Raw genomic sequence first — 16,303 nt, 5'->3', positions numbered from 1 at the left:
AATTATTTGCTTCGAATTTTTTCGGTTTTAATTTTTTGGAAGAATATGCAAGGTTGAATGGAATTTTCATGTTATTAATTTCTAAAGTATGTGTTTTATAGTCGATGTTTGCACCTAATTTTTGTAGATCTGATGTACCTAATAAAGCGTCGAATTTCTGATGCCAATCAACTACATGTAGATGGATATTATCGAAGATTCCTAGTTCGTATAAAAGTGGAATGCTCAAATTATTGTCAGCTTTAATAGTATTTCCTAAGCCTGAAACACTGAATTCTTCTTTGTATAAATATTCAAAAAATTTTTCGAAGGCAGGTTTCGAATTAATGACGGAGTTTGTTGCTCCCGAATCAATTAAAATTTTAAGATCAATTTTGACTTAATTTTTACACAATTTAAGTCTAAATTTCTTGGGATTCCGAGGCATTCATCTGAAAATTTACGTCATCCTCGTAATAATTCTCACAATCAGGTTGTTGTTCAATTTCCGCATTATAATATTCCGTTTCATAACATTCTGGATCATCATTCTCGGTTTGAACATTAAATAATTCTTCCGAATAAAATTTTGATTGTTGTGATTGATTTGGATTTCTTTGGAATGTTCTGGTTGATATTGACATGGGTGTTTGTTGTGGTTGTTTAGAAGTATTCCTAGTCGAAATTGACATAGGCGTGGGTTTTGGTTGATTTTTGTAAATATTTGAACCGGGTTTGATTCCAAAAACTTCGCGATTCGTGGGGAATCTTTGATTGTTTGAAATCGGTTTATTTATTGAGTGAGGGAAACCTGGTGGGTTTCTAGAATTGTTATTAAATTGAGAATTTGCTGCTGGATTAGTAAAATTTGGTGGGTTATTAAAATAATTTGGAGTAAAATTATAGTAATGATTTGAACGATTTGGATAATTTGATGGTTGTGGGCGTATTGGTTTTTTAGGCGTTTCTTGTGATTTTCGTAGGAATTCACAATATTTCCATTCTTGTTTTCTATTATCAAAAAATTTACATCTATTTATACATTCTTCGATGGTATTTGAATCGAAATTACTTAGATAGGATCGATAAGGTTCTAGAATTCCAATTTGAAATGTTTTGAGGGCTAACTTTTGAATGTCCTGCTTTTTGTACAAGAGATAATTTGGGTCTTGAATATTTAAGGTCAGATATTGAAGGAGATCATTTAAATTTTTTGATAGCCTACTGTAAAAATCTAAATAATTTTCACTTCTATGTTGTACGCATTGACTTAATGATGAAATTAATAAATCTTCGTTACGTTGGTCTCCGTACCTTTGCAAGAGAACTCTTCTGATTGTAGGCCAATCAGAGGCATTTTGGAAAGCAATGAAATCTCTGGCTTCATTTTTCAATTTTGATCTTATAGAAAAATTAAACGCATAGTTCAAGTCAGGATTTAATCTTCCTTGCACATGTAGTAGTAAATTATCGACTTCATTGATGAATATCGATAGATTTTGACCAGGTGAATATTCTGGTATGGAATTCAATAGTAATTGTAAGTCCTGTCTGGACATTACTTCGGTAGGTATAACGTTAGTTACTTCGGTAGGTATAACGTTAGAAGAAGTTTGGTTATTCATTTCGGAATGTGTTAAAGTTCTTCTACGATAAGGTTGAAATCTATTATTTCTAAACGATTGATTTTGTAAAAAATTTGCTCCTAGCTCTAGAATTTCTGAGTCTTCAGCGATAATTTCTAATTCTTGAGATGAGTTATCTGTCATTTGAAATTAGGACTGATGTGGAAAAAATGAGGGAAAAAGGGGTTGATGGACTTACACCAAGATTTGCATCCCATAGTGGTTGGTCCTTCCTTCTGGATCGAAGTGGTTGGCTTCCTTCTGTGTTGAAGGGGTGGTGCTTCCTTCTGGATCGAAGTGGTTGGTTTCCTTCTGGGTTGAAAGGGTGGTGCTTCCTTCTGGATCGAAGTGGTTGGCTTCCTTCTGGGTTGAAGGGGTGGTTGATGATGGTTCTGGATATCACATCAAGAGTTGAAACTCAATGGGAGTTCCTTGGACACAATCCGTAGCGGACACTTATTTCAGTTTCGAACTAAAACCCCGTTGCGATATCCTGTTCGCAGCGCCAATTATGTTTTCCGTATCTTAAAGTCTGTTTTTAAAAAGGATTTATTCTATTTTGAATTAAGAATTACAACACTTGGATAAATAATTAATAATTCTACAGATTAAGATTTGGGAAAAACGTGAGTTACAAAACGAAGCTTGATGTTCTAAATCTGATTCATAACTAACTAAAGTCTGTCCTGAAATCTACAAAGAAAGCTTTATGAGTTCACAGAGAGAATTTGCACTTTCAGCACTATCGCGCACATTTCCAAGAACGGCGTTGGCCGAGCTTCTTCTATTATGTTGACTTGTGCTGTTTCGGTCGATGTGGATCTCATAATATATATATATATATATATATATATATATATATATATATATATATATATATATATATATATATATATATATATATATTTTTTTTTTTCTTCACCATTTATCGGGTTGGTACGTGAGACAACCGGGCTGATTCTTCAGCCAAGATTGTTCTCAGGAGCTGGTCAAGAACCTCCTGACTATCCGCGTAGTGCCCAAAATCACTTGCTTTTGGGCTTGACTAATCAAGTAAGTATCAAGTTGCAGCCTCTTTGTATTTTCTAGCATGTGGGCCTCCATCAAGCCGTTCACCGATATTATGAGTGGCACTATAGATGTCTTTCTGAGGCCATAGATCTCCTTCAGTTCAAAGGCCAGGTCGTGATACTTACTGACCTTCTCCGTATAGGCTTTGGTGATGTTGTCGTCAGCGGGAACCGATACGTCTATTATCTGTACAGACTTTTCGGTTTTATTGAACAACACAATGTCAGGGCGATTGTGTGCTATAGACCTATCTGTGACCATGGCAGTGTCCCAGTACAGCTTGAAGATGTCATTCTCCAGCACATCTCGTGGTTGGTAACTATAAAAACCGTCATTACTTTGCAGTAGACCTGTTTTCGTCGCGATTTCCCTGTGGTACACTCTGGCCATGGCGTTGTGGCGTTCCATATATATATATATATTATATATATATATATATATATATATATATATATATATATATATATATATATTATATATTATATATATTATATATATATATACATATATAACTTTCTTTTCTTAGTTTTAGTGAAAACGGCTTCTATATATTCTCCTTTTTTGTCAATAATGGTACCTCAGATAAAATTTTCCGCTTAATGAAAATCTTTCTGAATTGAAGATATTTCTTTGTGCAGTGTAATATTAAAGAGAAAAAGATCAAGCTCTGGGTCATATGACCACGAAGAATAGAATGAAGATGTTTGAATTTCAACCAGAGATAAGGGAATCCAAATCACGTGATACAAAAGGGCTCAATGATCGATCGGTTCAATATGTTTAACCAATCAAAACATCTGATGTTTGAGCCCTGTGTCTTATTAGGTCATTGTATAAGACTGAAGTTCTTTATTATATTGAGTTATAAAACACAGGTTCTTCAATAGCAGTATAAATCTGTGTTTCGAAGAATTAAGATGAAGGCCAAAATAACATTAACTTACGTCTCTTTCCATGTATATCACTAAAAATTCGACGAAAAACGTGAGAAAGTATCCACTATGGTACCCGTGCCATACTGCTAAGAAAAACAAAGCTCCCAGCTGGCTCAGGTTTCTATTTCCTAAGAATTTCAATCTCTTGAAGATGTAATGCGCTACCCAGTGGTTTGTATTGATATTAAACGATTTAATGTAGTCCCCAAATTCTTTTGTATTCTCTATGAGGGAAAGCTTGATATTTTGGAGGCCATTCCACTCTTTTTTGCCATTTTCATCGATGCCATTATAGGTGATACCTGAAAATAACAAACTGCCTTTTACAATACATCGTTGAGATATAATACAGCAAAATTAAAAAAATTCATCTATATTCTCATTACTTTGTAACGTTTTCACTTTAGGTAAATATTATCATAGGATACATATATGGAAATTCAATCGGAAATTTAAGCAGTGTGGGGATCGAGGTGTGGATATAGTAAGGAACAAAAGTGAATATTTTGAGGCAAAACACTAGGACAAGTCAATTTCAGTTATTAGTAAGCACCTTATGGCATAAAAATTTTACTTATGACGTCTTTGTGATTTAATTTAGTGCCTGCTCTGGCAGCAATGGCAGCAATGCCAACAATGCAAGATCCAGCATTTCCTCTGCTAATACTGATATTCATCGACACATATGCTTGATTGTTTTGAAATAAATAATTTGTATTGCTCTTTCTCGATAGAATATATATATATATATATATATATATATATATATATATATATATATATATATATATAAAAAAAAAAGAACAATCCGACTGATTAGTGTGGAAAGAGTACTTGTCGTATTATGCTGACGGTTGCCAAAATTACGGCCTTCTGCATCCAAGTTATGGTGTTCGAAGGCAGATCCATCTCACGCAAGTGCTCAACGGTTTTTCTATGTACCAGCCCATTGCAGCTAATCACCAATGGCTTTATTTCCACTTTTTCCAGCCCATAAGTTTGCTTCATCTGCCTTGATAGTATTTCTTATTTGGCGATCTTCTCTCCGTAGGCTTTAGCAAGGTTTTGGTCTAACGGCACCGTTTTCCTACGTTTATTCCATACGACCATATCAGGTCGATTATGTTCAGCACCAAGGTCTGTTTGCACTGTTAGGTCCCAATAGATCTTGATTTCGTTGCCTTCCCGGACAGTCGTCGGTTCGTAAATGTGATGAGGGACGAATTCTTGGAGTAGCAGTTCCTTGAGACACATAAACTGGTGTACAGGGTGGGCAAATAAGCGAGGTAAGCGGCTATATCTCAGGATCCACTCATCGTAGAGACTTGCGGTAAAAAATTTTACCACTAAAGTAAACAAAAGAAAACACTGGAAATTGTTTTGAAGTTCATACCTTCACCGCTAGGGGGCGTAATAGCTACCGTCGAGTAGAAAAATGCATTTTACTCGAAAAATTTTCATATCATCAAGTTGGAAAAAAATATCATCACTGAAAACCTTGGAAAATTCTCTATCGGTTTGAATTGTCACTTTCGATTTTGCGACATCAAATAAGGGTGGGGGAAAGATAGAAATCTGACTGATTGAAATGTCTGTAACTTCAGTTTGGCTCAACATTTTTGAGCAAATTAGATCTTATTTGAGAGACAACATCTTGTTGATTAAGGAAAAAATATACTCATGATGAATTTGATTCAGCTGCTTCCGATAGGGAGCGCTGAGTCAGAAGTTCATTGTTTTGTTCATTTTTCTCTGAAATTTCAAATGTAATGATAGGATTTTCTTAACAGAAACAAAAATTTCATTGAATTTGCATGAAAAAACCTGAAGGTCGCAAAGCGATAATTTCAGGCGTTCTGAAGTTATGACCGAAAGAAGATATTCTTCAACTAATGCACTGCGAAAAACCAAATTGAGTCTTCAAGTTCTAACAGAAACAGAAATCCCATCAAATTTGTATGAAAAAACCAAAAGGTCGCAAAGCGATAGCTTCAGGGGTTCTCTAGTTATGGCCCACCCTGTACAACTTTGCCCATGTTGTTATGGCGAGACAAGTATTTTGTGTTAGCTATTGTCGAGCATCCAGATGACAAATGCTGCACAGTTTCCTCAACGTTATTGCAGAGCCTACATTTTGTGTTTTCGATGTTTTGTTTCATTATGTACTTTGCGTAGGCTCGTGGAGGAACAACTTGATCCTGTATTGCCATCAGGGTTCCCTCAGTCTGAGGATAGAGATAACCCTGAGTTAGGTAGGTGTTCGTGCTGGGCAAGTCGACTTCTGGCTGCTGCAGACTGGCATAGAACCGTCCATGCAAGGGCTTTGATCTCCATTTATTTTTCCATTTTTCGAAAATGTTCTCTGTTTCAGGTTCCTGCCCGTCATCGCCTCCTGTCGGCGTGGACACATAGCGCTGGCTAGCTACCCACTGGTGCACTGGTAAGTTGCTCTGCAGAAAGAAGGTTTTAATTCTGCTTTCCTCTTTCAGATAGACGTTCTCCAGTGAGCTGTAATGAATGTGAATGATAATTCGCAATGAGTACAGGCTCATTGAAAGGATATTCAACAAATTCCCGGTTCTATCCCAGTAGAGTGAACGCAAACGAAGTCGTTGTCACCCCTCACATTTATTAGGCATTAAATCCTTCATCCTGGCTTAAGATAAACACCCCAGGGTAGTTGGCACTGTCGATATCCCACGATAAAACAAGTAGGTTCCAATTTCACAAGATTAGTACAGGATATCAAGGCAATAAAAATGTAGTCGTAAAAACTCTAGGGAGGTTTAAATGGCCCAAAACTCCGAACATAAAAATCTGTTCTATTCGGAGGGGACCACCAACGGTGGTCCGCGTCCAACAAAATGGTTTCCAATTTAGGCGGTACCAACGGAACAACCCCATGTCAATATTAAATAACATGGGGTGGAACCAATAATCTAGGTACATAAGGACAATCACTCTGATTGGACGAAAGGAAAAAGAAGATAGACGCTTAGAAAAATTTGGTAGAAGGAGGATGACGATTATTCAACTATAAAAACAATACTTTTCAATTCAGTAGACAGTTCAAGTTCGATCCTAAGTTGAATAAAGTTCAAGTCGGTTTGCGGGAACGGTTTTCAGGAAAGTTACAAATAGGGAATTTGTTGAAAGGTTTATTTGAACAGTGATTGTGATATCCAGGGTAAGGATATTTAATTTCATCTTATATATATTGTTTGATGATTTTTTTCTCCTTATAAAAGATTTACCAAAATAGTCCAAGATTGTCGAAGGTTATAATTTTTTCTTATTTACTCTTAAGGTGTTTGCCATAGGCTAGTGATGTGCAAATTTTATTGATTGTATTTTTTTTCATTAATTATTTCAATCCATTATTAAACTTTGTTATTCAAAAATACTTGGTCTCATTCAGTGAAACACCTCCCAGAAAAAGATCAAATATAAGACTTATCCTAGTGCATAAGCCGGACGCACGAAAGGTTCTTTCATAAAAGAGAAATTGTGTTAATTTCAAAATAACTGTACTGGCTGGAATTATAGAAAGCCGCTCTTCTTATAAGTTCCTTTTCTTAAACATTAACACCCAACTACAGGCCAGTTTATTACAATGGTGACAGCGGTGCGATCTATTTTGATCTTTTTCTGAAAAAAAAAAAACTCTGAGGACTCACGTTTGGTATTTTTTTTTGAGTAAATTAATAATACAGATTTATTTTCAGGAAATTTGATTCCTAAGTGATTGATAGTTCTGTTGATTTTTTGCAATATTTCAGTGAATAATATATGATTATTTTCAGGAAAGATTGATTTGTTGATTCTAGGTTTCGTTAAAGTGAATAAATAACTATTTATTTTCAGGATACTTGTATTTATTTTTTAAGGACGAATTCCCGTTGAATTTTTTTTTACTAACAGTTTTTGTTTTGAAAAAAATGACACAACCAGCTACTATCAACCCCGTTCAGATTCCCTTCAAATATCCTCTAGGAATGATATCGTCAACGTTGGAAAATTTCACAGGGAAGGACGTTATCAGATTCTTCTTCTTGATAGTGCCAATCCGTTATCGGATATTGGAGACCATTCTGACGTTATCAGATATTTCGAGAAATTGGAATTGAGGGCTAAATTGGAACAATGGACCGAGGAAGAAACAAATATTTTGTTGAAATTAAAATTGGCAGGGGAGGCATATAATTTTTTCAAGTCGGACGTTTCGTTTGATTCATTAGACTATAAGCAGTTGAGGAATCGGTTTATTAAAAAATTTACCACATCTCATTTGCCAGGCGAATGTCAATGGAACCTCAGCCAATGTTTTCAAAGACATGAAGAGGACGTATCGTCATTTTGCTCCAGATTACGGACCATAGGAGCTCAACTACTTTAATTTAGACGGTGCGGAAATCGGAGAGGAGGCAGGAATAAGAAAGAAGAACAGGGATTCAATTTTGAATCAGTTTAAGGCGGGCCTCAGAAAAGACGTAATGAGAGACACGGGAATTTTACTTCTAAGGGAGGAAAATCTGACACTCGAAAAAGCAGAGGAATTAGTCAGATTACAGGAGACGACGAATAGGATGATGCAAGGGAGGTCAACAAACACAAAAATATCTGTCGCTGACACTAATAAGGTGTGCCAACTATGTGAGAAGGAGGGACATTTGGCGAAGGAGTGCAGAAAAGGTTGGAGGAATCAAGAGAGCTCAAGCCAAAATACCGGGAAAACTTGCTATTCCTGTGGCAGATCCGGGCACTTCGCAAAAGAATGTCGTAATAACGACAGAATAGGACGAAGGAATGCGGGAACATGTTTTTTCTGCAATCAAACAGGACATTGGGCTAGGGAATGTCCCAAAAATAACGCAGCGAGAGGCCCTGGCAAAGAACAAAATTTTAGAACTCCAAATAGGGTAGAAGGATATCAATGGCAGTCCAGAAGGGAAGAAGGAAATCGATGGAATCCCAGGAGGGACGAAGGAATAACCTCGGAAAATAATAGAGGAACAGGCGCAAATCCAAGACAATCGAGACCATCATCTTTCTTCCGAAGAGAAAATTTAAACTCCAGAGGCCAAACTCCTTCTGCACGGACGGCGGCCCAAAATATGTAACAAGGCAGACTAATTCAGAAGAAACATTGGGGGGCACAAACAAGGGAAAATTGGGGAAACAGCAAGTTATGGTAATTCCGGAGATAAACTCCGGGGAACTACAGGATATAGCATATATAGTAAAACTTAATATAAATGGAAGGACGAGTTTTTGTCTGGTAGATACGGGAGCGGCGGTGACGCTCATCCAAAAAGGTCTAATACCGATCGATAGGCGAAATGAAGATGAAGTTAATTTTCATCTGACCAGCGTATCAGGCCATAGTTTACGTACCTGGGGTACGACTGAAATTTCAATAAGACCGGAAGGTGAAAAGTTGGGCACAAATTGGACCACTATCCTATGCGATGATAGCACATTAGGAAATGTGCAAGTTATTTTGGGTAGGGATTTTCTCAGCGCGAATCAAGCGCTCATTAGCTACGAAGGAAAACCCATCATGATGATGTGGGGTAGGACTTTCGAACTTTTAACTAAAGGAGAATGTGAGGATCAAATTATTGGAGAAAGAAGGGATATGGCTGTGATCCAGGGGATCGAAGAGGATTATTATAACAATAAAACAGGTTATAAGGGAATTTCTTTGAAGAACAGAGAGGAATTTACGCCGGCGGGCGTAAAACGTATTAGGGAAAATTCGCCGGCGGGCGTAAAACGTATAAGGGAAAATGTGCCGGCGGGCATAAGACGCGTTGAGGAAAATACGCCATTAAGCGTACGAAATGTTAGGGAAATAGGAATACAGGTGGAGAGTACCGAAATAAATGGGAACTCGACTATAAGGATATCAAAAAACGGATCCAAGGAGGCAGTAGGAAATGAGGAAAGTGTTCGACCTTTCAAAAACAATGACTCACCAAAATATGAAGTGACCGAAGAAAAAAATAGCAAGGAGGACCGAAGGAGTTTTGAGGAAACGGAAAAGGAGCCGGTCACATATGAAAACAGGGAAGAACGTTGGGAACGGACATTATTTTAGTCGCAGGGGTCACAATCCCAGCTCGTTCAGAGGCTCTGGTAGAAGCTAAATTGAGAAAAGATATAGAGGGAACAAACATAGTCTGCGAACCAATAGAATTAGGTATTGGTCAAGCGTATGTCGCCAATTGTTTAATGGTTAAACGAGATAAATTATGGATTCGCGTAGTAAACGTATCAAAAAAGGAGGTTAGATTACAGAAAAAGCAAAAATTAGCAAAAGCCATGACTTGCATAATAGAAGAGAAAAACAGGTCACATTTGATTGGGAAAATCAGTCTCGAAGAAAAAGATAATTGGGCAGCCAGTGGATTTAATTTGGAGCATTTAGATGGGAATACTCAATTCAAATTGAAAAAGTTAATTAAAGAATATGCTGATTTGTTTATTAAGGATGACGAAGCATTAACCAGTACAACAATGGTTAAGCATAACATAACATTAGAACCAGGAACACAACCAATTTGTAAAGCCCCGTACCGAATTCCTTATCATCAGAGGGAAATTTTACAGAAAGAAATTGATAGGTTATTAAAGGCAGGCGTTATTCGTCCATCATTTAGCCCGTGGTCGGCGCCTGTGGTTCTCGTTACAAAGAAATTATCTACGAGAGAAGACAAAGTGAGGATGTGTATTGATTTTATCGGGGACTCAATAATGTCACTAAAACGGAATATTATCCCCTTCCCAACATATCAGATTTGATTCAAGGATATAGCTCCGGAAATGAAGTACTATTTTCAGTAATCGATGTAGCAGAGGCTTACCATCAAATTGATATGGAAGAAAAAGATATACCTCTGACAGGATTCAGTACCTTCCAAGGACATTACGAGTACACTAAAATGCCATTCGGATTGAAAAACGCACCGTCAACATTCCAACGGTTCATGAATATCACGATGACTGGACTTACCGGGGAATTATGCATGGTATACTTGGACGATATCATAATATTTAATTCAGAAGGAAATGAGGACCACATAGGAAGATTACGACAAGTTTTTGATCGATTAAGGTCCGTTAACGTAAAACTTAAACCGAAAAAATGTAACTTCATGCTGAAAAAGGTTAAATATCTAGGACATATGATAACGCAACAAGGGGTACTTCCAGACCCAGAAAAAATTGAAATTATCCAAAGTTTTCCTATACCAGAAAAATGTGAAAGGAGTTCGATCATTTCTAGGATTAGTAAACTGGTATAGGAGGTTTATTCCAAACGCCGCGGAACTGATAGCCCCATTGTCAAATCTGACGAAGAAGGAAGTGAAATTTGAAATCACGCCAGAAGTATTAAACTCGATTGCTCACCTGAAAAATGTTCTTACATCAGACATGGTACTTATATACCCGGATTTTAGTCAACCCTTTGTGGTCGCGACCGACGCCTCTGGATTGGGAATCGGGGCGGTACTTAGTCAAGTTAGGGATGGGTACGAACGACCGATAGCATACGCTAGCCGTAATTTCAATAATGCAGAATTAAATTATTCAACCACAGAGAAAGAACTATTGGGAGTAGTTTATGGAATACAAGCATTCAGATGTTATCTTTACGGAAAGAAATTCACTGTTATATCAGATCATCGACCACTCAAATGGTTGTTAAGTTTGAAGGACCCAGGATCAAGATTAGCTAGATGGGCAATGACATTGGCAGACTATGATTTTACCGTGATCCATCGAAAAGGGAGACTACATGGAAACGCCGACGCATTGAGTAGGATGTATAACAAAGAGGATCATTTCATCGATGTCAATTTCGATGAATTTCAAGAATATAAACGCAAACATCAAATGCCGGAAATGCAAAAATTACAATTAAAGAAGGGGAACCTATTTTCAGCACCCGAATCGTGGGCCTTGGCCCATTGTGTATCACAGGACGTCACTATGGGAAGCGGAATAGCCTCACAATTTAGAAAAATTTACGGTTCAGTAGACAAATTACGCTAACAAAACAAACATGTAGGAGAGGTAGCCGAACTAAATCTACCGGAAAGAAATATTTATTACTTGATTACTACAATTTGGGAACATGATAAACCCTCGTATAGAAGCATATGGAACGTCCTGAAGAATTTAAGAACATGTTGCGAAAGAAATGGGGATAAGTCGCTGGCCATAACAAAAATCGAATGTGTCTCAGATGAGTTCGACTGGAGAAGAATTTTGGAGATGATAAAGTTCATATTCCATAATTCTAATATCGAAATTATAGTTTACGAAACAGGGTCGACACCGATATCAGCAATAAAACTTCAAGAAGGAGAGGCAGTCCGTATGGAACCTGAGTGGGACAGACAGGCCTTGAAAGAGGCACAACATAATGACCCTTACTGTCAATCGATTTTCGAAAGGTTAGGCACTCAAATAGATTCCGAAGATACGGCCTATTACTTATCCAATGATGGTATCTTATATCACTTCGATAAAGAGCAAGATAAGTTAGTGGTACCACAAGTTTACGTGATGAAGGTGCTGAATGACTTTCATCATTCTCCAATGGCAGGGCATCCAGGACAACAGAAAACTCTATTCAGTCTTAAACGAAGATTCTTTTGGCCAAACATGCGATCTGACGTTATAAAGTACTGTGTAAGCTGTGATGCGTGTAACAAGAGAAAAACCTCACCTCACCTGAAAAAGGCACCACTTCAAAGATTTACAGCTACCACAGAACCCTGGGAACTTACATCTATGGATATCGTAGGACCCTTAGTTCATACAATGAAGGGCAATCGATATCTCCTCACTTTTCAGGATTACTTCACAAAATATGTGGAAGCGATACCAATTCATGATCAGAAGGCCGATACAATCGCACGAGCATTTGTGGAAACTATAATCGTTAGACACGGAACACCAAAAAGGCTGCTTACAGATAGGGGGCCTAATTTTACCTCAACATTATTTAAAGAAGTATGTAGGATTCTTGGTATTAAAAAAATACAAACGTCAAGCTATGCCCCTACCTCGAATGGACAGATCGAAAGGATGCACCGAGTACTGAAAGATATGTTATCTCAGTACGTCAGTAATGATCAACGAGATTGGGACGAGTGGATACCATTCGTGTTGATGGCATATCGAGGTAGCATTCACGTTGCAACCGGATATAGCCCATACTTCTTATTACACGGAAGGGAACAAAGTCTCCCAATTGATAGTTTTATCGGATCTGGAAGAGTCAGATACGACTATGATGATAACTATGTATCGGAATTAGTAGAACGACTTAGAAGGGTGTATACAGAAGTACACCAAAGTACGGAAAAAGACAAGACTGATCGAATCGAAAGATTCAATAAGAATACGGCCGAAACATATTTCCAAATAGGAGACAAAGTATACTTGAAAGACATGAGTACAAAACAGGGCTTATCGAAAAAACTATTGAAACGCTGGGACGGACTATACAAGATTATAGGAATAATCGGCCCAGTCACATATAAAATAAGGAAATGTGGCGGTAAAAAGGAACAAATAGTCCATATAAACAGACTGAAAAAATACGTCCCAAGGGAAACAGATAGTAGACAAAGTGGGAAGATGCCCATAGAAGAGCTCAACGAGTACACAGAAGCAGATGTACTAGATACAGATGATGTACAGGAGAATGTATTGAAAATCCCGCCTTCAATAATCCCCGCAGAGCATAGTACGTCGAGATGGCGGACACCTGAGAGCTCAATTGACAGTGATATGGAAGATGATGAATCGGTAGAGAGTGAGGAGGTTGACGAGGAAGAAGAAGTAGAAATTCCTGCAAGACGCTCAACTAGATTGAGGCGCCCACCGGTCCGATATGGATTCGATTAACCAGTGGGGGGTTTAAAAAGGACAAACCTTTAGGGACGAGTCGATCTTTTCTTCGTAGATTCTATAAGGGTTCACTTACAATATTATGACCGAGTTTCTGTTCATTAATATAATGGACCTTCTTTTATTTTTCTCTGACTTAAGTAACACGCCTAAGCGTTGTTCGTTGAGATCCTCTTATGTATTCTAAGTAGGATTGACCCTTTTCCCTATGCTTAAACTTTCATTATATTGATTGTAAGTGAATACCCAACTTTTCTGTTACCAAAGTCCACCTAGCCCCACGAAGCCATTTCGAGTAACTATTCTGAGTAACTCATAGCAAGCATCCAGGTGGGTAAAATAAACTCTTACCCTAATGTCGATTTCAGAAGACGCATTCAATTGTACGTCGGGTAAACCCTACCTGATACTATTCTGCTTCAAGCATACATGCTCACACTCCTGAATCAATAGCATTTTAATTTCAACCCCATCCCTGATTCTATATTAATTTATTTCGTCCATTCTTTTATTTTTTTTCCACCTAATTGAGCATACGCGTCATCAGACACGATCTGTATTTTAATTTTTTTTTTCAGATTATTGTTCAATTGAACAAATATATATGTATATGTTATGGTATTATGGTTTGCCTAAACCACCATAAAAAAAAAAAAAAAAAAAAAAACATTGTATGACTAATTAGTATTATCAATATGTATCTCACCTCATTCTTGTAGTTTATGTAGAGTTAACCTCATCATATGTTATGTAGGACATTATTTAGGTTTTTCTTGTTGTCAACTATTTTCCTGTATAAGGGTGAATTGCAGGGTTCCACAGGACAAGACGGTTTCCGGGAGGATCATCCCACCCAGAAAAAAATTGCGAAAACCTACTAGACGACAAGTACCATGAAGAAACCACAAGCCTTAGTTAACGGGATAACCTTCTTCCTTATGACGTGTGCAAGCGTCCAAGCCCTAATAGCGTATGACTGTGCGGATAAAAATTCCGAGATAACGGCGGTATCTATTCGTGATGTCGCGGAATGTCCGACGTTAGACACAACATATAAAAGCGAGCCGGTTGACATTAAAGTGCTACAGAAGGACGAAATAAGATTGAAACATGTATGGACTTGTTGTGTCGAATTAACCCGGATTATAACTGGAGAAGATTTAATAGAGTTCTGTTGTTTGAACCAGCTCAGGTTAAATAACACCTTTTTCGATCATCGGCTGCAGCATAAGATCACGTGGAGTAACACCAGAGGGCAAACATCCATGATTGACTTTATTCTAACCAATAGAGAGATTCACCCAAAACAAATTTTGGACGTTAGAACCCTTTCATCTGCCAATATTGGTTCCGATCATGGGCTGGTACTATGCAGGTTGAATCTGGATCTTGCACGCAAAAGGACGTTTCATAAAAAATCCGAGAAATTGTGTATTGAAAAGATTGACGATCCAACAACCAAACATCTATATGCGTCAAGACTATCGCAGAGACTTCAGGCGGGCAAATATGACAGCCAGGAAGTAGATGACGAATGGAGAGAGCTCAAGAACGCCATGCTCATAACAGCAGAGGAGGTGCTAGGAAGGAGAACTGCCAGCACTATCGGCAAAAGAAACAGAACTCCCTGGTTTGATGAGAGAGTAAGAAAATTGGCACAGGAAAAGAAACAGGCATTTTTACAATATAAGAGGAACCCAACATCACAAGAATATGCAGCCTACAAAACAGTCCGTAACAGTAACAATCAGTCAATAAGAAAGATCAAAGAAGATTACTGGGAAAAGTATGTTAAAGACATGGAACACGACCTATATGGAGTCCAAAGAAATATCTGGAGAACGTTGCGAAATCAAAAAAAGGAAATAACAGAATACGTTCAGATACCATCAATAAAAAGTAGAAAATGGCATGAATACTTTAGTGAACTATACAGCCTGCAGGAGGAAAACTTGGGAGAGGCAGAACGAAAATGGCTCAATAGAAACACTGCAAAGCTGTCTTTAGATGCAGTGAGAGATTCCATAAGAAAACTGAAGACACGAAAATCTCCCGGGCCCGATGGAGTATATAATGAGTTTTTCAAACACGGTGGCGAATCCATGGTAGTGCGCATACACGAGTTGTTTTCCCATGTGCTGGACACGAAGAAAATTCCAAAAGAGTGGAAAAACAGCTACACCATTCCAGTACACAAAAAGGGAGATAAGAAAACGCCAGACAACTATCGAGGAATTTCTCTGCTCAATACTGTTCTTAAGCTTTTCACATCTGCAATAAGGAGTATAATGGAGGAGCTAATACCAATCTCGGAGGAACAGCAGGGGTTCAGAAAAAATCGGAGCACAACTGATGCTATCTTTATTGTCCGACAACTGGTGGAGAAATCCATTGAATTCTACTGTCCCCTATATATGTGCTTCGTCGATTTCACTAAGGCTTTTGACCGGGTACAAAGAAACGATGTGCTAAAAGTATTGGACGAACACCATGTCCCACACAATCTGATCGAGCTGATCTACGATATGTATTCGGATACATCAATTGAAATAAAAACAGCAGATGGTTTCACAGAGCCTATCACCGCGAATATGGGTATTCGACAGGGAGATTCGCTGAGCCCCTTCCTGTTTAGTCTGATAATGGACCGCATGATATACGCTCTGAGAGGGAAGAAGGGATTCAGCATAGGGAGCCGCAATATAAACATCGTCTGCTATGCTGATGATACGCTTCTTTTGGCGGGTTGTGAGGATGACCCCCAGA

At 37.9% G+C, this 16,303-nt stretch overlaps 1 protein-coding gene across 2 annotated transcripts in view; it reads right to left on the bottom strand.

Annotated features, from left to right (window-relative positions):
• The window catches only part of LOC123676673 (lysophospholipid acyltransferase 5), a 123,527-nt gene that overhangs the window by 6,189 nt on the left and 101,035 nt on the right, over window positions 1-16,303 (bottom strand). For both annotated transcript variants that reach the window (XM_045612773.1, XM_045612772.1), the window contains exon 6: window positions 3,620-3,912. In XM_045612773.1, coding sequence (XP_045468729.1) covers window positions 3,620-3,912 — 293 coding nt within the window. The remainder of the gene's footprint in view (window positions 1-3,619; window positions 3,913-16,303) is intronic.

Source organism: Harmonia axyridis, chromosome 3 (assembly GCF_914767665.1).
Source record: "Harmonia axyridis chromosome 3, icHarAxyr1.1, whole genome shotgun sequence".
NCBI lineage: Eukaryota > Metazoa > Arthropoda > Insecta > Coleoptera > Coccinellidae > Harmonia > Harmonia axyridis.
The sequence above is the reverse complement of the archived record's forward strand: the minus strand, read 5'-3'. Positions and strand labels throughout refer to the sequence as shown.